This window comes from Carettochelys insculpta, chromosome 3 (assembly GCF_033958435.1).
Source record: "Carettochelys insculpta isolate YL-2023 chromosome 3, ASM3395843v1, whole genome shotgun sequence".
In the NCBI taxonomy this organism is placed as follows: domain Eukaryota; kingdom Metazoa; phylum Chordata; order Testudines; family Carettochelyidae; genus Carettochelys; species Carettochelys insculpta.
This window is the reverse complement of record NC_134139.1, coordinates 51104400-51126993: the sequence shown is the minus strand read 5'-3', so window position 1 is coordinate 51126993 and position 22594 is coordinate 51104400. Positions and strand designations below refer to the sequence as shown.

Here is a 22594-nt window from a genome sequence, read left to right as displayed (position 1 = left end):
CCTTGTTAGTCTGTATCTTTGAGAACAAGAAGTCCTGTGGCACCTAATAGCCTAACAGATATTTTGGAGCATAAGCTTTCGTGGGCAAAGTCCTGCTTTGTCATGCACCTGTTCCCACAGTGGCTGTATAATTCAGGTGGTGGCCTTTGTGCCTACCACCCACCCCCGAAAACAATGAATTCATGTCAATTAAATACTCTTATCAGAAGACTTGTTGCTCCCAAATGAGAATAGCATAATTGTCCCTAAATTTGTCAGACAGAACCCAGGACGTGAGCTCAGAGTCAAAGATATACTTTCCCACTGGGAGAGCAGTTTTTCCAAAAGGTTCAAATCAGAAATGTGTGTAGTTTGGTCAGAAACCCCCGCTCACTTGCAGACTTTTATGCTTTAAATTAGCCCGTTATGATTTTAATCAGTTTGCTGAGGACATTTGGTCTCTGTAGGCTGGTGCATGTGGCAGGCACACATACACAACAGCTGTGTTTGGAACTGTGCCTAGTTAAAGAAGCAAAGGGACAGAATAGATGGACGCCATGAACATCAGAATAGGAAGTAATTTTATATAATAACAAAGACATTAAATGACAGCTGGAACTCCCCAGAAGCATCCTCTAGTCACTTAAATAGAGACCCAATGAGACTGCTTGTTAGGTGGTGTTAGAGAGTGGACACCCAGTTCACGCTGAGGCTGGGGTATTATAAGATGACTCACAATTCTGGATACTCTAACAAACTCTCACCAGGGGTGAAGACAAAAAGTAGAGCTAGCTTTAAAAAAGAAATAGATCAGCTTTGGTCCATAGCATTTATAATTATATTGGGTAAAATAAAGGTAATCACCAACTTTAATGCTCCAGGGCATAAACTCATCTCTTCAGAGGTCCAGAAAGAATTTCCTAAATCCTTGCTCATTGCACAACTGGTCAAATGTACTATTTTTCACCCTCCCCTAAAGCATCGACTATAGGTCACCCCCCAAGGTGTGATGCTGGTCCTGGTAGACAGATGGCCTGATGTGTCACAGCTATTCCTGTTACGTTCTACAGCTATGTTCGAGACTTCTTGGTAGACAATCTTACTACTATCTAGTGGCTGGAGGCTAAAACTCATGTAATGAAGATAGAAAGGAGAGACAAACACTGAAGTTGGTGATAGACACATTTGAAATTTATGGCCAGTAACTGCTGTACAGGGCAAGGAGGCAAGAAACTACAGGTTGAACATCTCTAATCTGGAACTCTCTCATCTGGCAACATCCGTAATCTGGCATGATTTTAGTTAGCATGATGACCACTTACCTTGGAAGTGGCCAAGTATCCCACGATCCCATAAAGTTTGTTTCCAGCCACCAGTCCTGCCTCTTAGTGTTCTGTGCTGTTATTTAGCTGTAAGTTACTGTGGTATGTCTTCTAAGAACCCAATAAGCAGTGGAAGAGTTGGTAATATGCTAGACAATTTTCTCCTCCCGTGGTCCAGCAAATTCTCTCATTCAGCACTAGTCAGGCACCAAGGGTGCTGGTTGAGAGAGGTTTACCCTGTAGTAGAATCTTCCTCTAGTCTACTGTCATATATCAGCTCAAAAATAATGAATGCACTGATGTTCTGAAACTCACCATAGAGCAGAATTTACACTTCACAATTTTTTTTAAGACAAAGTTCAAAAAAGGGCTGGAAAGGGCTGGGGGAAGGGAGAGAAACTGCAGCCCACTTGTCAAAAGAAGAAACTGCTCAGTTGGGATGCAGTGAGAAATACAAGTGTTGGAGAATGATGGCTACACGAACCTCCCTAGTTCCATACACTGAGGGAGGGAAAATTGATATGCATGTAAAGCAACCATGCAGCCTCCTCAGTACTAGTTACTTGAGACCAGCTTCTTCAAGGCATTTAAAGACACAAATAGGTGCCTAATGGGATTTTCAAAAACAGTGAAACCACTGATTTCCAATGAGTTCAAAGGGAAAATCCATTTTGAATCATTCTGAAAATTCCACTTGGTGTCTGTCTGTGTCTTTAGGTACTTAAATATCTCAAAAATCTGGCCAAAGATCTAAACACACGACAGACACATTATCAGTTAATTTTTGTAAGATGGCCTAAGACCCAGAAACAGCTATTTATTGTACAAACAAAATATTCACATACGGTTAACAGAGAAGCAGGATTTTAGGAGACATGCTCCAAAAACACTGCTTTGAGCCCACCCACCCCAACCTTTTGCTTCCATAATGGTATACTAGTTACCACAGTTGGACAAGTCAGGGTAATGTTAGCCTGAAGGTCAAAGAAGTCTGTTTTCTCCTCTATTGGCTGAAGCTGGAAAAAAATGGAAAGGATTAGTTTTGTAGCTGTGTCCTCTTCTCTTACATTTCAATAACAATTTTAAATCCAAAGATGTTTTACAAATTGAAATACATTGAATAATTGCAGAGCCTTTGATTTGCCTTTGAAATGCAGCTATTTCTTGGGAGAAAAATGGCAGCTGAGTTGCAAAGCACACCACCACTAGGCAACAGTTGAAAACAGGAAGTAAAGATGCATACGGTATTGCTGAAGGAATTTAGGAAGGCAGAACTAGCTGTAATGCAGTTTGACTAGAACACCAGGGCTAAGGCCTGTTTCCCGTTTTATTTGTCCATTGAAATGTGGCATCACCCACAAAACTCGACAGGCAGTGAGGATGAATCTTCAATTTCTTGTCACAGCAGCAGGGGGTAAAAGGACAAATTGAGCATCACTACAGGTGTTCCTGGATAAAATCTTGGGATCCTACCTGACTACTTTGCTTTTAAAAGGTGAATTTAGAGTAGGTTAGAGACTCTGGGTTGACAGACATGGAGACTATGGTCCCGTTTCTCCACAAAATAGGAACAAAAGAGGTTGCAGAGATATAAGCATCACCTACACGGACACACAAATGCATCTGAGTCCAAGCTGGAAGGTTAGAAGGTAGGACAGTTAGTCTCCATGGCCCAGAGACTGTCAGCTACTGCACTCCATGGGATTTCATTCGTGTTGGTGTGGACACCTGTCCAAGAGGATGTGAACTGAGACCTACTAAAGTAGTTTACCCCTTAACTAATAGATGGAAGAGACCTCCAATCACCGCTGACCTGGGCTGGATTTGAATGAGTGATCTAAAGATGAATGGTTTTGGGTCCCATCAACAGCGGCCTGAGCCACTCAGTCCCCCAGTGGAATGATTATTACACGAAGGAGTTGATTTCACAGATACACTGAATTAGTTCTGGTTGACGAGCCTGATATACAAGTCCATGCCATGCCTACCATGGTGTTCCAGAGAGTCCTGGAAAGCTGAGACTGTGATTTCTGACTTAGATGGAAACAATCTGGTGCAAGGAAGGAGATATCTGCACGCCCATCCTGAAAAAGAAAATGCAAAAGACACCTGAGTGCAAGAAGTTCTCCAATACTTCATTAGTTTGTTTCCCTAAGGTTGCGGCAGAGGCTACGGGTAGTAACTGTATGGCATTCCCACCATACACTCCCATGTGGAAGGCCTATTGGCCATTTGAGGAGATCGGGCGGGTACTACCAGATAGGGTCATCAAATACTAGTGAGGGGCCAATCCCCAAAGGGCAAGAACCCTAAAATCCAGAGGTATAATGTGCTGTTCTACCCTGAGAAGTGGTTCTAAGAATGGCATTATTGGGTTCTGTGTTTTGTCTTTTTCTGTATGCTTTCCAGTGCCACACAGTCACAAACCTCAACTGGGATATGATAATTGAGGCAGGCTTTTCCTTCTCATGGATCACCATGAAGAAGGAGAGTTCTGCAAACTATACAATGCTCCTCAGTGGGTTCTCTCAGGTGTAGCTCAGCGGAAGCTTGTAAGCAAGTCCATTGATGACACACAAGAAGGAACAGAAAACAAAAATCCTTTTCTCATAGGTTCTGGAATTAAGGGTGGGGGGGATTCTGCACCACCCCTGGCTAGAAGTCGTTTCCACTATAAACAAGATTTACAGATTGGTTCAGTGGCTCCCCTCAGTAGAAAAATTGTTCCACGAACCTGCTTTCTTTTGTACCTCCCTCTTTTGCAGCTGTGTCTGTTCTGCATAGCTAACAGGAGTAAAATGTAGTAACAGTTGTTTGTCACCAAAGTTAGCAGATACAACTGAATACACCCACACAGTCACTTTTCAGACCAGAATTCTGATTTCATAATGTGTGAAACAATTTGGGTTTCGAAGTTTTAAGAGATTACTTTTCTCATAAGTTTTCTGAGGTTGGTAAAAGAGTTTGGAACAGATGGATTAAGACAGTGATGAGCAACCTAGGCTAGCAAGGAGGCCACATGAGTGGCCCTTGTCCATCTCACTGGGCCACAAGGTTGTCATAACCATGGTGGTCTCCCAGGTTAGGATCATTTTACAAATTGTGATTGTGTAGTTAGAATTTGTTACGTGTGCAGACTGAACCGTAGCTGCACTTCGATTGGATGCAGAGGGAGTGCAGGGTTTTCGGAGTCAACGTTGGATGCAGTCAATAGGCACCTCACTTCACGTGCCCTGGCTTTACACGTGTGTCGCTTCAGTAATATCGGTAGGAAAAAAAAGTAGGCAGATGGAAACTGGCCAAATCTGACCACCCTGTACATGGGCAACAGTAAACAAAATGTTTTATGGACCACAAGCAGTACCCTGATGGGCCTGTGTGGCCTGTGAGCTGCACATTGCCCACCACTGGACTAAGGCCATAGAGTTTGGATCCAGAGCTGAACTTCCTCAAGGTCTGAGGATGTTCTGATGAAGAGTTTGGGGTTGGCTCAATACTAGAGTGATCATATTTCCCTGTCCCAAATGCAACAGGGAGATATTGAGGGTGGGGTGGCTCTTCCCAGCTCCACCAAACCCCGGGGAGCCAGGAAGGAGGTGGCAGCTCCTGGCTCTCCCCGAGCCCCGGGAAAGCAGCACCCACGGGCCCGCACCAGGGAAGCGACAGGGACATGGGAGCCATCTGTGCTCCCCTAGCTTCCCTGAAGCTTGGGGAAGTGACCTACCTGCTCTCTGGCCTGCAGCTGTGCCTGTGCAGCTGCTGGCGGAAAAGGTCAGCAGGTGGAGGGCCCAAATATGGGAAAATTAGTCCCTTTAAAAAATAAGTAGGGATGCCTTTTTGGTATCCCAAATACAGGACTGTCCCACCAAATACAGGATGGATGGTCACCCAACTCATGAGAGAAATAAAAGATCAGATACAGGGTCAAAACTTGGCAGCAGATCTTCTACTATGTCTGTAGCCAGGATTTTGGGTCAGGCCCATTTCCTTTAGATATAATATGAAAAATATCTGTTTTTTTCCCCCAAACATCAGGAAGATCATTTCTGTGGTCTAAACATTTTTCAGAAACAAATTACATCTATTATTTTTCATTCCCAATTTCCTAATCAGAGTCAAAACCCACAGGAAGGGCTTCTCACAAAATCTGACCTGATCAGAAATCAAAGCCCATGTTTTTGTGAAAATTTCAGCCCAATTCTGCAGTCTCAAAATGGTTTGTGAGGAGAAGCCAAATATTTGCAACTTGTCGCCAGTTATTTCTTGCATTTTTCTGGTTCCCTCTGGCCCTATAATACCACAGCTCCTCCTCTTTGGAATTTTACCACATCTGTTTCCAGTTCCAGCTGAAATTAGGAAGTGCAGATATTTTGTGGAGGGGCAAACCCGCCCCCCCCCCAAAAACAAACAAACAAACAGTGAATGGTTTTCAGGCTTCAGAAACAGCGTATGTCGGTCCTTCGATTTACTAGCTCTCTTAACTCACTCTTCAAGCATTGGAACCCCCTCCTCCTGCCAAAGAAGAAAAGACTGATTGCTTAAGTCTACCTTTTGGATTGATGACTGTGACTTTCCACACAGGCATAGTAGAGTAAGATCATGGGTCAGAAAGAGATGAAAATGTTGTTAGTTAATAGTAAGGATTATTGCCAGACAGCTTTCAGAGCTCTGACATAAATGTCATGGCTTTCTGTGTATTGCGTATGCAGCTTGATTAATCATTTCCCCCATCCTGAAAAATAGGAATAATGATACTGATGTCCTTTGCAAAGTGCTTTGAAATCTTCTGACAAAGAGTTCTATATAAGAGTATATTATTATTATTATTAATAGTACTTTTAGCTAATATCTACCCTTGCTGAAGTATGTGAGAGTGTGTGTGTGTGTGTGTGTGTGTGTGTGTTTTTAAATTTAATCTTTAAATCATTTTCCAAAGGTTAAATTAATATAAAATGTAATTAAGTAAATACAAGTATTCGGAAGTATTTAAGGGATTCCAACAACATAATATGCCAAAATCAAATTATATTCAGATGGGAACTTCAGGAGTACCTGACAAAGCCTGATACTTTCATATACTCTAGATGTGGGGGTGAATTCAACTACAGAGAATGACCTGTGGCCATACCTGACGAAGAGGAATCTTGATATTTCGAAAGAAAGGCTGCAGTACCACCGTGAAATTCTCTTGGGTATCATACCTGCCAGACTCTACTAGCTTCCGAGTGCTATTCTGTAAGAGACAAAAAGGCCATCATCAACTCACCAACCACTCTGTCACCCTTAAATGGTGCGTAGGGAATGTGGTTGCACTTCAACCCTAGGTCTGACAGGGTCAGATCACAGACCTTCCAGTGCACGTGATGGCAAAACCTATCTTGTTCCATATGGCTGAAGGGGTTGGAGCATGATGTCAGTGATTGTTGGTGAGGGATGGTGGTTGGGCAAGGAAGCTGCAATTATGGGTTTGTGTTAGGGACAAAGTTTTCTGGCTGATTTTGCCACGCTAAGACTTTCAATATGAATAAAGATACCCAGAGTAGTGTATTGGCATATGTTTTATATGTTGTTATAAATTGCATCTGATGGATTTGCTGGATAAACCTTCAACCTGCCTTTGCTGTAGGCCAAGCAACTGTACTCATCTTGGTAGACCTACCTGGTAGGCTGTGGTAGCTTCTGTCACCATTACCAGCTCTTGTGACCCTTCCATCACTGGAAGAAGACACCCACACAGATCTCTGCAGAAGAGGTTACAGCAGTAAGAGAAACATACAACATTAGAGCAAAGAGTGTAGATTCAATAGTTGCTCACCCATTGCCATTCAGCATTCACACCACTGGGGAGCAGTGGTGGATGTCTACATATTACCCTCTCTATAAAAAGTGCCCTATGGCCCTGGCCTTCTTGCACAATCTCCAGTCACTGTTTCATCCGCCCCTTTGCCCTACGTGAGCGGTGCAGCTCACTTGTCAGGTGGACAACCTCTCAGCATATCGAGGTGATGTGCTCTGCTCCACAGGGATGTGTCTACTCTGCAGCTGAAAGACATAATTCCCAGCTCAGACTGACACATGCACTAGCTCTGCTTGAGCTAATACACTAAAAAAACCATTGGTGAACAAGTGTAATAGCATTGCTATTTTTAGCACGCTAGCTCAAGCAGACCTGGTGCATCTGTCAACCAGAGCTGGGAACTGTGCCTCCCAGCTGCAGCAAAAAGGTATCTTATAACCACAGCTAGTGGAGTCTAATTCTCTATAACTCTGGGTCTGCCCCAGGAGCCGAATGGATTCCAAGACACCATCAGCCAAAGAACCCTACTACCAAACCCCGTATGAAATCCAGTGAACCCCACCACCCCCAAGCCTAGCCCTTACTTTCTGTAACCCTAACCCCAAACTGGGACATGCTGCCATGTGGAACCCTTGCCTTAAAATCTCTTCCTTGTTCTCCTTTATGGAGTGCTAACCCTAGACTTGGGCACCCTACCTGGAACTTTAACTCTAGCACAGGGGACACCATCTGCTTGAACTTTAGCTGTAGCCAGGGGAACACTGCTGTTAATACCCTAACCATCCCTAAGGGAGCTCTACCCATTCTTATTACAACCCCTGCCTAGGGAGCCTTACCCTCTGTAACCCTATCCCTCCTCCAAGGAGGTATATCTGTTATTACCCATACTCCCTCCAGGTCAGCCCTACAATATGGAACCTGAAGCCTCTCCCTGTTTCCTCCTTAGGGAAGCGGGGAATGGAATTTTGTCTCTTCTCCCATGGAGAGCATGGACACCAGAGTAAGCGAAAGCTACCTTACCCAGTGAGGTGTGTGGGACATTGTAGTTGGTTATCCAGAAACATCTGCCGCAAGGGGAGGAGGTCCATTACTTCAACCAGATTGACCAGAGCCCTGGGCACCTGGAAAGAATGTCAGAGCTTTGCTTGGCAGGAGCTGGCCATTCAAATTGAAGTGCTTTTCTTTTAAAATATACTGCACAAGTCCAGGTCTCCCTCCTTGCCCTGGTGAACTACCCCAACCACTTCTCCCCATTAGCTGATTTCTCCCCTCCACCTCACTTGACTGAACCCTCCCTTCTCCTGCCGATGGTTGGAGGTTGTCACCTGTTTTGTCAGGCCTCAGCTCAGGATTAAAAATGAAGGCACCCTAGGCTGCATTATAGAAATTGTTGGGATACATTTGGTTGACCTCTTGGCTACTCTCCTCCAGTTATGAGAATGGAGAAATGAAAAAGCAATGCTGACCAATGCGTTACTAAACACCACTTACTTCTGCACGCAGAATGTCCAGGGCTTCTTGAATATGGCTGGTGAAATTTACAGCTGAATGGTGATTCTGGTAGATAAAGAAGAAAAGCAGGAGTTACTACTGAGCACAGCTCACAAATGGTTTGAGAAAACAGTGCATTGCACATCCATTCCCATCTCTTTTCTTCTGCCATGCTGTGGTAAGTGGAATATTCCTGCTCCCTTCCTGAAACCAGCGGGCTCACTTACACCATTACTCCACCGCCAAATATAGAGAAGCTGAGAACAACCTCGGCTTTTTTAGAGCCCCGGGTTTAGTTGGAGCAGACTGAGAGGTTCAATGTCCTAAGGTCCCTTGTCTTTGCCTTAGGAAAAGAACCAAGTATAGGTGTGTTCTAACAGGGTCAGTTTTAGAAAGATAAAACCCAGACAAACGTTTTCAGCACGTGTCATTCCACTGCTATCATTAACAGGCAAGGACACATCAGCTGTAAACATCTGGCAGCAGCAAAGGCGTTTAGCTAGGTTTGATGAGTCACAAGGATATGCCCCTTCCAACACAAGCACACACCCTGTTGCACCCTGCTGTGGGCAGAGGACCCCAGTGTGCTTGTGGAGAAGGGGATTGTGTGTAAGAGACAATGCCCTATATTCAGAGACAGCTTTAGAACCGGGGGTGAGGAGCATGAGAAGTTCTACGCTCACCTTATGGCAGCCACAGTCTAAAGCAGCATATAATGTCTGGAGCACCAGCCGTTACAGAGACTTGTGACGGGTCCCCTCCTGTCTCCAACACCACCCTGTAGCAGGACTTGTGTGGGGAAGGAAGGTGGGTGGTGTTGCACTCTTTGTCGTGGCTGAACACAGCACTGCACCAGGGCAATGCTCAGGTTAGGTAGGAGCATTTTTCAGCCCCTCAATACCATCAGAGCAGGGAGGGAAGACTTCCCCCAGCCCCACACATGCACTCTCTATGCCTCGAGTGAGGTCAAGCAAGGCAGACTCTTCTCTCTCTCACTTCCATACAATGGCTGGCTCCTGCCCTGCTGCAAGCAAGCAGAGACTACAACAATCTTAGTCTACTGCTGCGTATGCTGTTTAAAACTAGGCATCGCCAGCAGTGTACTTATCAGACCCCACAGACCTCATAGTATTATACAAAATTCAGGTTTCTCCAGCATACTGGGTGACCTTTGCAAGGCAGGGCCTTCTTTTCCCCCAACTGCAACTTTCGGTTTCATGGCACACAGAGGCTGGTTTTTCTTATACTTGTGTTTTTCCAGCCCCGTCACAGTCCCGCTGCCATATCAGCTCATATATCCTACTACGTACAGGGTCTTTGCAGTAGTTGCACAGATCATTGGTTCCAATTAATACGGTGATGACCTTCCAGTCACTATTGATATCAATTCTCTGCATAAAGAAGAAAAAGTGGAAGTTAATTATGTTCCCAACTGATGTGTGCACTGTATCTTTGGAGGCAGATCAGTCCCATGAGGCAGTATGTGTTCCTTTTCCTATTGCGGTTTTAAATATGCTCCATGCCAGTCAACTCACCGGATCACTTTTCATTAGTCTCACCAGGGCTCTTGCTTGGTCTGGTAATTTCCTATGGAAAAGAAGAATTAATGAGTTTTAGGGGAGACCAGCATCCATAGCAAGAAAATCAGCCTAGATATCTATCTATATGATCCTAGAGCACCTCAAACCTCTGAGTCAAGGTAGCCTCAAACTATTCTTGTGAGGCAGCATTTGCCTCATTTTATAGATGTGGAACTGAGACACAAAGATTTCAACTTGGTCTACACTAGACCTTGCAGTTGACTACAGATACATAATTCTAGCTACAGCAATTGCGTAGTTAGAACAGACACAGAAATCTGCAGTCAACTGCAAGGTCTGGCCTCACTGAGGGAGGTCAGCGGGACTGTTTCTCCTGTTGACCTCCCTTACTCCCCACGAGAGGAGGAGGATGGAGGGTTGACTGCTGACCCTAGAGAGATCAATTTTGTGTGTCTTTACCAGATGTGTGAAATCGAACTCAAGAAGACTGACTCTAAATGGGTCGATCTCCCTGTAAGTATAGACGTACCCTAAGGGACTTGTTCAGATTCACATGGGTCCTCTGTGTCAGAGAGGAATTTAATCCAGATTTAGTCCAGTGTTTTCAACTCAAGACCATCCTTGCTTCACCTTGTTTGACCCACAGTGTAGCTGGGGAAAAAAAATCCACAGCTCTTTGGATGCCAGATGCAGCAGAACTCTTGTCAGATGACAGCATCACTAGACCTGAGGGATCTGTTTATTTCTTTTGTTAAAACTGCAAGGGACTGCCAAGCCCAAGGCTCTAAAAATTCCCCTGCATTGCAATTTGTGTGCACACTGTCTACATTAAAACCTACAATGACTCGAAGGAAATGAGCCCAGTAACATCTGATGTTCCCAGAGTCAGAGCCCACAGACAGCATCTCATACCTCATAATGTGCAAAGCAACTTCTTCCAAGGTTTCTTCCACCTTAATGAAAACTAAAGAAAGTATCCAGGATACTCAGTAGGTGGCCAACAAGACAGTCAGGATAGATCTGCAGAAAGCTTTGCCATGGATTCCAGATTTCCTGGACTAAACCACTCGTTTAGCTACTTCATTATCACATTGCTCCTCCAATATGCAGAGAATCTGAATGGAAAACTTTGGCCTGGTGGGCAGCTCCATGGTTTTGGAATGAGCTGCATCATCCTCTGGGCCCTTGCCAGAAATACTTCGCTCAGCGTACATCATTTCATGAGGTACATTTGCTGGCACTAACGAGCCTGATGAACACATCATTACTATAGTAATCACAGCTTTGCTTTCCTCTGCTATATGGCAAGTGTTAGAGGAGGAAGACAAATTTCCCATGCTCCCTTGCCCCTCCCCCGCCATCCAACACACAGCGCTAACTCATGGCTTGTCTACACAGCACAGGGGGATGGACAGCTACCCTAGGCCCCAGGGCAAGGTGAGAAGGAGGACCTGGTTCCATGCTCCTGGAAGGGGCAAGGCTTAGGGCAGTCAGCCCTTAGACCACTCAGACTATAGCACTGGGCCGTCCCTCCTCAGAGCCACGCAGACTCGTGCTGCACAGGCAATTCAAAGGGGCCCGGAGCTCTGGCTACTGCTGCTGCTGAAGTAGCCATGGCAGTGGCTGGAGCTCCTGCCCCTTTTGAAAGGCCAGGCCCCTGTGCACCTGGCCCCTGCTCCCCTCGCCCGCTGGCAGGCCTGACACCGCGAGTTAGTGTGCAGCTAAGCAGGGTGTAAATCTGTAGTGCACCCACTGAATGTGTGGATGCTTCTCGTGCAGATTTAATATTTCACATGTGCACCTGAGGTACTCCCATCCCCCATCCACAAGTGGTCAGGAGTCAGGGTCCCTCTCTGACATCTCATCCTGGAGGATGGCACTTCCATTCATGCAACACAACCCACTTGCCTGCCCCAACGTTCAGAGAGGAGATGGGGTTGGCTAAAAGGGGAAGTCACCTCCTGCTGAATCACCAATATCCCTCCTGCAGCAGCCTGGGTTTACTTTGGAGCTCTGCCTTTCAAGCATTGACCCAGCCTCTCTCTTAATAGGTGAATCATAGAGCACTAGGACTGGAAGGGACCTTGAGAGGCCATCTTCAAAGATGGGCTGGAGGTGGAGAGGTGTTTGAACTTGTTATTGCACTTATTCCTCCTCTTCCATGCTTCCCATTCTTGTTTTAGTTTCATTTTTCAAGTAGCATTTGAAATGTCCTCTTAAGGCTTAACTTCACCAAAGCACACAGGCATAGCCCGGGGTCAGCAACCCCCCGGCACACTTTCCAAGAGTGGCACACAAGCTGATTTTCATCAGCATGCTGGGTGGGAGCTCAGTCCCACCCTCCCTCCCCGACACAGCCAGGAGCTTGCTTAAAGCCTGCCGCCTGGGTTGGATTAACAAAATACCAGCTAATGCTACCAACCACCACCAAACCAGTAAAGCTCTGCATCTTCATTTATTAGCGAAGCTGTTGTAAGTAGACTAATAATGACTTTAAAAAGTAACACTGGAACTTGGACTGTACAAAGAAGTCAAAAGGTCAAATTTTGGCATTCAGCCTCAGAAAGGTTGCTGACCCCTGCAATAGACTTAACATAAGGGAACTGCTTAGGTATTTGGCTGAATAGGGATGGACTTAAGCATGTGGTTACAGTTAAGTACATGCTTAATTGCCTTGGCCTGATCAAAATCTAGCAAGGTATTTCCCTTCCCACATGTCTAGGCTTGGCAGAATTAATTTTTTATATAATTTCAATCAATGTTCATTTCTGAGTGTTTTTATTTTTAGCCATGTAAATCTTCACAGTTGTTTAAAATGATGGATTTAAGCACTTTAATATTCATCTATTTAAATCTTCATGATTGCAGGAAATTATGGGGGGGAAAGGGGCAGTGAGGCGGGAGAAACCAAGCAGTGTGGCCCAGACAATAAAGACAATAGATAATAATTAAAATTAAGGCTTTATAAATTTAAAACACGAACTGCCATCATCATATCAAAATGTACAAAATAAAGATCTTTAAATCAAACACTAATAGCTATCAAGAGACTTTTTTTTATTTTTAATTTTACCTAGCTGCAATTTCAATTATCACAGGAAGAGGGATCACCTTGGCTCAAAAATGAACTCTTATCACGGAGCAGGCAAATATGGCCCACGGGCTGGATTTGGCCCTCCAAGCCACCAGATCTAGCCCTCAGCCCAGTGGATGCCTCAGTCAGGCTGACTGCCTACCCTGTCCCCACAAACACTCACAGCTGCTGGCTGTGGGGGCCATGTGCCTCTCTGAACGCCACCATGAGACCATGAGCCCGGAGGTGGGGAAAGAAGCTTTGTGCACTGTCTCATCTCCAGCACAATCTCACAGCTCTCTTTGGCCAGCGAGCTGCTTGCTTGCAGGGCAGGCAGCACATGAAATTAACCTCTGCCCCTTATGGGGCTCATAGTGCTCAGAGAAACACATGGCCCCGCTGCTTTGGGCAGCGTGCAGGGGCACAGAATGCAGAGAGCCTACCAGAGCCATTGGCCAGAGGCTGCCTCCTGCACCCATATCCCACATCACCCAACTTTCTGCACCCCTACTCCTGCATCCCTACTGCCTCCCAGACCCGGCACGCCAATCCCCTTTCCCAGGTCACAACCCCCTTGCAGACACTGCACACCCTCCTACACCTCTCCTCCAGGTCAGAATCCTCTCCTGCACCCATACCCATGCCCCCTCCTGGGTCTTGAACCCCCTCCTGCACCCAAGTCCCCGGCCTCAGATCACAACCCCCTTCTTCACCCAACCTCCATCCCAGACCCTGCACCTCCTCCATTAAGATCATCGAAGATTGTGGCTCTTGAGCACTTACCAAATTCTTGTGGTTCCCCCCATCAAAACTTATTGCCCATCCCTGTCTTAACAACATTACAAATACAGAGCCACATATTTAAACCAGGAGAAAGCATTCTTTCCTCCCTCTGTCCAATTCTGTGAAATCAGTGAACTATATGGAGATAAGTTTATCTCCTTCGATAAAGCTATAAATAAAGCGTGATAGAAATGAACTCGAATACCAGTGCCTTTGAAAGTTCAGGGTCATTACCACCGTGTTGGTTTATTCAGAAAACAAGCTCATGTGCTGTTTTCCTTCTCTGTCATAGGCCTTTGGTATGAGGAGATGGTGGGAAAGGGCAAGGACTGGTGGGCAGGGCGAGACGGGCAGTGGTGGAAGCAAAAGAAGTCTGAGTGTTGTTTTCCTCATCCTCTGCTGAACATTTACAACAGTAAAAATATTGTCAAGGAAAGCTGAGCCACTCCATTTCCTGCCTCTGCCTAAGCCAGGTCCTCTCTAGCATGGCAGGTAGAAAGGAGGGGAAGTTCACCTCCTCACATCGGCAACCCAGCAAGTGCACAAATTTCCAGAAACCAGTAAGTTCTTTTAGGGTTATCATATTTTACCTTTCAAAAAAGAGGCCACCCTGAGAAGGAGTGTATCTGTCTCACTATCTACCAGCTCACGTGGTATTAATGTACTATATATACTGTAACACATTAATACCACGTGAGTTGGTAGATACTGATACAAATACACTCCCTTGCAGGGATGTCCTCTTTTTTGAAAGATTAAATATGGTAACCCTAAAAGAACTCACTAGTTTCTGGAGATTTGAACCAGAGTTTTCATTTTGCAATGTAAGTACCTGAGAAGTACTTAACAACCATTCAGTTTCCCCATATGAGTAGCTGATTTTATACAATGGATTTAAATCAGCTGCTGTAAGAGGATGTATTTCAATTGTCTTCATAGACTTTAAACTCATGAAGGACCACTGTGATCATCTAGCCTTCAGTGACTGTTAAATTGCACCCTCTTGTACCAGATCTGAATTTCGATCAGATACCGTGCTGCAGATTCAACTTTCAAACAAAGCCGTGTTTGTAGCTTACTCAGATTTCCACCCCCCCACCCCATCTCAAATTTCAAGGGAAGCCAGAGATGACTATTAACATCAGTTGTAGGTAAGCACAAAGCTATTTAAGGGTCCAGAGCAGCTGAGACCGTCCACAAGGGTTCAATTAGTGGCAACTGTACTGATGGTCTTTGTCATCTGGACAATGGCCCCCTAGGGACTAGACTGATACATAGCAGTTAAATTGAAATGAGCTACACTAGACAGATACCTGATGGAAAAGATATGATTGCTGCTGACCTGAGCTCTATTCACATTGGTGACCTAGAACTAAAACCCTTTTATCCTGTTTCTAATCCCCTACGGTAATCAGCCAACCTAACACACCTGTTATACCAAGTCAGATAGGGACAGCTGGTTTAATTGCCATCTGATTTTATGGTGTAAAATCAGCTCAGGATATTAGACCTCTAAATCCTACAGGAGTTTCCTGATCACACAGTCACTTAATTGGGAAAATAAAAATGTATTTATTATAGAATGAAAATTTCTCTTTTTGCTGGGGCAGAGGGAGATATTTCATAGTATCTAAACAATTACTTTGATTTTGGCACTGAATGTTAGGGTGAATCAGAAATATTTTTACAACCTGCAGGAGAAATCACACCTGAAATATTAAATGATATCTTGATCCCTGAAAAAACTTTAACTCTTAGTCAGAGCAAATGCAGGAGCTCTCTTGGCTTCCAGATTCAGCTGCTAAGTAAGCTGCTGGGGAAAATGGACAATTTTTTTTTTCAATAAGAGAGAGAGATTGAAACAAGACTCTTTTTAGAACTACCACTAACCAAAATGCAATTCCCTTCTGCCAGAGCTCCACTCTTTAAATACCCCTCTGAGACCACCCCGCCACTCATGCACCTGATGAAGTGGGTCTTTGCCCACAAAAGCTTATGCTCCAAAATATCTATTAGTCTATAAAGTGCCACAAGACTTCTTGTTGCTCTCGAAGCTACAGACTAACACACTACCTCTCTGATACATGCTCAAATGGCGGCTGTGCCTGACTCAGCAAGCCAGTTGCTTAATTATTTAAACACAGTATTAACCCTCCCATCCTGCCCCATCATCTCCCTATAAAAAGCTGAAACTTCTAAAACGTGAACTTGGATCATGCCGGCATTAAACATTCAGCCGCCCTCCATGAGGCTGCTTCTCCCAAGTATGGCTAAAGGCAAAGGGAGATATTCAGATGACATGAGGCTGCTACCACACTGAAGTCAGTGGAACTGAAGCCTCTTATACCCGGTGTAAATCTGGCCTACAGCCTTGCCTGGCTGTCACCCGTCCTCATAAGACTCTAGCAGTCAGACTGGTTGCTTGGGTTTCTCTCAACCACTCCTCCTCACCCTTCCAAGTGCTCGAGGCCATAAGCATGGAAGATTTCACCTGGTCTCTCTCCCAGATGCTCATTGGAAATCCAACACTTTCACTTTTGCCCACACACAGACCATTTCCTGACAGCCTCTTGGGCCCCAACGTTTCACTTACACAAGACCAAATAATTTCTGCACTTTCTTGCTCCAGCGGCCCACACAAAGGCAAAGAATGGCTCAGTTTTGCAGTAGCTTCTCCAGCAAAGCAATGGCTCTGGGAAGGCTGCTGCCCGCACTTGCTTATATTGGCATCCTGTGTTCCCTCTGAGCTGAACACTTGGGCAGCCACTCAGGAGTGATTCAGGTGCTGCCCTTCTAATTAGCAGAGCGCCAACAGCACTCATAGATGGGAGCAGGTGTTTCTATTGGTGGGGGCACAACTGAACAAGCCTTGGTGTACCCAGAGGCACTGAGACTTCATCTGGGGTGAGTGAAGTCTCTGCTCTACAGCCTTGTCTGTGAGCCAGCTGGCCTTTAGCTCACATGATAGAGTGCAGGGCTTTAGCCCCTATGCTCACAGGTGCCATCCCTGTGGATGGCAACCTGGGTCTGTCGGTGTTACACACATAACAAACTTTATTCCACCCACGGATGGAAAAGATTAGGAGGATCTCTGTTGACAACATGCTGAGTTGTGCAATGCCTTCTGTAGACTGAGGTAAGGCCAACCACACCCCTTTCGCTAGTGAGCGGTGCTCCCAGGTCGCCAGAAGTCAAAGAACACGGCACTAGTCCACTGTTCCCTCTGGTCTGTGTGCCTAATTTCACCCCTCTCATTGGGCACATAAGCTCTACTCTGGGCCAAGGCATTGCCACTAATGGGCTTACCACTGCTGTGATTCAAGGGGTCCTGGCACATATGTCATTACATCACGTGACTTCCTTATAAAAACCAAATGAGCCATTCAGCTTAGGTTCAGTACAGCAGAGGCTCTGCTGGAGCACAAGCCAGGCACCAATGTGAAGCACTGGTTTCCGCTCGCTGGAAGTGCAAGTTACAACGGCACACAAGACACACCAAAGAAAGTCGGATGAAGCAGCCATGGGGCGCGAGGGGAGAAATAGCTTACTCGGCCGCTGCTCCGGGAACTGCCTGATTGAGAAAGGCATTTGGCTCAGTTGCTGCTCCTGTGCCAGTCGAGTAACCAGTAAGGTTAGGGTTGAATTCCCGAAGGATATCTGAAGAAGGAAGAGGATAATGAGAAGGGAGTGACCCTCCTGGTTCATCAGAGAAGTGAGAAGACAAGCATATGACCTGCCCTGCCTCAGCCCTAGATTCTTGGTTTGTGGTAAGTGAAGGCTGCTCCTTGATCTCCACTTGCCTTGCCATGCCCACCCAAAGGGAACAGTATATTGGGCACTGCTGTGTCAGCCAGGTGATGCCAGAGGCTTAACCACTTAGTGCAGTCTCAGACAGCAGGGGAAAGCACGAGGGTGAGTTGCCTCCTGACTCAGACCTTCGGCCAGCCCACCAACGTGTGCAATCATGGCAGAGAAAAGGGTTGCCAGGTATACAGCATTTGACCAGAACAGCCCATCAAAAAAGACCCTAGTGGTGTTGGTCAGCTGGGGCTGGGAGCCTGGGGCGAAGGCAGGTCCCTGCCTGCCCGGGCTCAGCATTGCTCCCAGAAGTGGCCATTAGGTCCCTGTAGCCCCTAAAGGCTGATGTGCCCAGGGACTGAAATGTTCTGTGTGCTGCCCTGACTCCTGGTGCTGGCTCGACAACACCCATCGGCTGTGAGAGGCAGCACTTGCAGGCACTAGGGCAGAGTGCAGACCCTCCCTGACATTCATGTGCCTAAAGGTGGCAGGGACCTGGCGACCACTTCCTGGGAGATGCAGTAAGCACCTCTGGGATCCCAACCCCACTTCCATGCCCATGTCCTCTGCCCCAGCTCAGAGTCCCCTCCAGCATCCCAAACCCCTCATCCCTGGATGCACACCCCAGCAGGAGCTCTCCCCATTGCATTCCCATCTAAAATCCTCTCTTGGGCCCCTAGCCTCTCATTTCCAGACCAGTTCCAGAGTCTGCACTCTTCTTCAGAGCCCATACCCTCTCCTAAACACCGAACCTCTTGGCCTCAGCCTCGAGTCCCCTCCTGCATCTCAAGCCCCCTTTTCCCCAGCCTCACCCCAAAGCCCACACCCCCAGCTGGGGTCCTCACCTCCTGCACCCAAAACCCCAGACCACAGCCCTCTCCTGCTTTCTGACCCTCTTGTTTCTAGGTCTACCCAGAGCCCACACCCCCAGCTTATACTCCTCCAATGCCCTAGCCTGGTGAAAGCGAGTAAGGGTGGCAGAGAGTAGGGTCTTTGGGGCAGAGCAGGGCAGGGGTGTTCCATTTCGTATGATTAGAAAGTGGCAGCAACCCAGGGATGGGGGGAAGTCCTGGACAGACTGCGTACAGGCCCACTGGATGTGTGCATCCTGTGCATTACCATGGCTAAAGCTTGAAGGGAGAAACTTCCTGGTCAGCAGGTGAGAAGGGGCCCCAGCCTGGCTGATCTGAAAGGAGCTGTGACCTGTGCATTAAACGGTTAGGTTTTAAGCCATGAATTATTCACAGCCCTTCTCTCTTCATTATATTGGTATATTATTCACAGCCCTTCTCTCTTCATTATATTGGTATAGCAGCGGGGAGGAAAAAAAAGACCAACATTCCTGCATCTGTGGGAACAAAGGTGTTGCTAGTCAAAACAAAGCAAGGCTCAATCATATTAAGGGTTCCATTTATAAATTGTTTATAAAGGAATAATAAAAGGCTTCATTTTAAATAACTAGTTTTAAAGGGGTTAATAAAAAGTTTTTAATCAATTTTAGTGTGCCATAAATCAATATAGATTGTTTATAACCATGCTTTGCATCTTTTGCAAACTGAAGAAGTGGGTCTGTCCCACGAAAGCTCACCTAATAAATTATTTTGTTAGTCTTTAAAGTGCTACTTGACTGCTTTTTTGTTTTGATAATATATAGACTAGCACAGCTCCCTCTCTGTTACTTTTTAATTACATGTTTATAACCATATATTATACTTAACACAAAAGTCTGTAATATGCTATAAAATTGATTAGCCCTTTATAAATGAAACTTTAGGAACAGCACAATGAAAAAAAATGTGCTGAAACTTTTCAGCCAGATGTAGCAGGTGCCAAACCACCAATGTGACTTTTGAGAATAGTTGTGAAGTTGATTGACAGGAAAGTTTCACAATTCCCAGCAGGGCAAATATGCATATATTCAGCAATATTCACGTAAAGTCTCTGGTCTTAGCAAACATCCCATCTGGAAAGAGACTCGCTAGCATTTGCAGCAAGTTAGCGCGCGCACACATGCACACACACACACACACGCACCTGTTATTTGAGATTCAAATTAATATTCACTGAGACTTTTTTGCAGCACTGTCACAACTTCACTGATGGGATAGCAAGTGATCAATAAAAATATGGGCCATTTCCATGCATACCCAGACTTATGAATTACCCCAACACAGATTTTTAAATATTAAGAGAAGTTCACAGTAAACTTGTTACCCCCATAACAGGTATTGTATATCAATCAATTCAATCTCTCCCTTGAATTTCAGCAACTGGATACAACAGCAAGTCCTCTACTTACTTGGAAGGGTTGTTACATTCTTTAAGGAAGCATCCCCTCCAATACTGCAATTGGAAAGAGAAGCAAAGGTTAAATAATTAATCTTGTAGCTCTGATCAGACAATAAAGCAATAGGTGATAAATACGTAAGCCAGATTTCCTGTTATTGCATGAAGGACATGATGATTCAATGGTACTTGAAATCTTGGGTGTTTCACAACTGAGGGGGGAGGATCAGAGTCTAAATGCTTTTTAAAGGGCTTGAGAAAGATTTTTGGTAACACTGATGCTGTCAGAAGGATTCACGAGTGGATTTTGCAGCTGAGCATGTGAGGTCACGTCATCAGTTAGGGCAATGAGGGGAGAAATTGCAGGTGGATTTAAACATCCTAGCTCTCCAGAAGTCAAAGGCCAAAGGTGACCTTGAACATACCCTGCAGTGTGTATAACCCAAGTTATGGATTTTTGGCCACACTAGTATCTCCATTCAAGCTGCTGAGAGAAGCAAACAACTTGAATGGTAAAAAGTAAACATGACATCACAGTTGTTTGAGTTTAATCATCTAAAGTGTTAGTAGGGACACAGGGAAGGCAAGAGTTTCACATGAGTATATAATACAGCAAAAACTGGGTTATCTGCCACTTTACCAGCCCGAAGGCTCTATGAACCAGCATTTCTGATCTCTCCCAATAGAAATCTTCAGTCTAGTAACCGGGACTAATATATTGTGCAGGAGGTTATGCAATTGCACATTTTGCACTCTACTCTTATTGCATTTAAATAGGGACTGTTTTTCCAAAGTGCTTCTACCTAGAACAGACCAGGCATTTTAAAGGGGCCAAGAGCTCTGGCTGCCACTGCAGCTGCCAAATAGCAGTGGTGGCAGACAGAGGGCTATGCATCCTTGGCCCCACCTCTTCCGAGGGCCTGCAGCTGGGCCCACCTCCCACCTTATCCAACGGACCACAAATGAGGTCCTGTCATCCCTGCTCACCTAGGAGCCTGATCCTGCAAAAGCTACCACACAATGGGAATATTCATAGTAGCAAGAGTTGAAGGGCCCAACATCAATTGCAGCAGTACAAGCAACATTAAAGCCAGTTCAACCGGCCCCCCACTATGGATTCTCCCTGCCTTGAGGATATCCTGAGTGGCAGACAGCTGTTGTAGTGGCTCCTATTCATCTCTACTTGACACGAGCATATCCAGGGAGAAGAACGGCTGAAACCTTCTTATGCCTCAGTGGTTCCCAATTACCAGAATGGCTCCTTGTGGCCAGGGGCACTCGGCGGCTCTCATTTGGACGAGGGGATCAGCACAGTACAAAGCTTCTTTGGCTCCCTCTCTGGTCTTGCACTGAGCGCAGCTGAGTTGTGCCAGGAAATCTGGCCATTTATCTCCATGAGGGGGGTAAAGCAGTGGAGGGAAGTTCTCTATACAAACAGCAATGAAGTGATTTTTATGCAGAACCTTTTCTTTTCTTTAGAGCAGCTTAGAAAGAGCAAACCTTGTGAGTGGACCTCTTGAATGACAATAGCTGTGGATTCATTTGACCTGGTGATTTTTCACTGGTTTTTGGGAGAGATGTCTACTTACTTACACTCTCACATAAATCAAATCAGCATGTGAAACTCTTCATATATAAGAAGACAAAAAGCTGGTGACTGGATTGCTGATTTTTTAAATGAAACCTGCATGTATAACAAAACAGATTTTCCAACAGAAATGTCAAACCTGACAAACATTTTTTCCAGTTATTGACAAATGAGGGGAAAAAAACCTTAACTTTTTCATGAAAAAAAATCAAATATATTTCCTTATTTCATTAATTAATGACTTACCTCCAAGCCAGCCCTCGATACTCTGTGTTCATATCCAAGATATTGTTTGGTTCAGCACCAATTCCATTACCAGCCTAAATAAAATGAAACCAAGACAAAAAGACTGAATTATTAACTTTTTGGCCTTTCTTATATTTTGGTGATCTTCATTGTTTATTTTATAAACAGATCTCTCCTGAAAGTTCTCTTACATTTAGGCTTCTGCTGCTTTGGCACCTGGCTTTTCAGGAAGATTGCTATGAAAAATAGTACCAATACATGATGTACACATGGCGTAAACAAAATAAATGATTGCATGATATGGAATATAAAGGTTGTATTGGTGCGAGTCTGGATGAGCATTTAGAGTTTAACTACTCAGAAGTAATGCAGCCATCTCGAACTCCAGCCAATAAAACCTTCAGGGCAGCTATACCACACAGTCACATATTTTCCAGGAATATGAGTTTTGTTGCATGGTAGAAAACTGAGCTTTAAAACAGCCTTGCCAGGGAGCAAAATAGACCCTCAGATATGTCTGTGTAGTTACCATTTCTCCAAAGACAAAATGTACCCACATTTCCTACACAAGGGTATCGGATACCAAAATAGAGGCAACAACTGCTGTTTCTTGGATACGATCACATGGCAACTGTAGTTGAATCCCAACTGTAGTGATTGATCTGGTATGTATTTATTCAAATGTTTGTG

General features: G+C 45.2%; 1 protein-coding gene across 1 annotated transcript in view; it reads right to left on the bottom strand.

The window, feature by feature from the left end:
* Positions 1 to 22594, bottom strand: part of PLB1 (phospholipase B1) — a 130953-nt gene that overhangs the window by 30871 nt on the left and 77488 nt on the right. Inside the window, exons 32-42 of the mRNA XM_074988405.1 lie at positions 21905 to 21978; positions 20084 to 20127; positions 17535 to 17643; positions 10125 to 10176; positions 9900 to 9980; positions 8590 to 8655; positions 8119 to 8219; positions 6961 to 7042; positions 6430 to 6534; positions 3290 to 3385; positions 2246 to 2317 (exon numbers count right to left, since the gene is read on the bottom strand). Of these exons, the coding sequence (XP_074844506.1) occupies positions 2246 to 2317; positions 3290 to 3385; positions 6430 to 6534; positions 6961 to 7042; positions 8119 to 8219; positions 8590 to 8655; positions 9900 to 9980; positions 10125 to 10176; positions 17535 to 17643; positions 20084 to 20127; positions 21905 to 21978 (882 nt within the window). The remainder of the gene's footprint in view (positions 1 to 2245; positions 2318 to 3289; positions 3386 to 6429; positions 6535 to 6960; positions 7043 to 8118; positions 8220 to 8589; positions 8656 to 9899; positions 9981 to 10124; positions 10177 to 17534; positions 17644 to 20083; positions 20128 to 21904; positions 21979 to 22594) is intronic.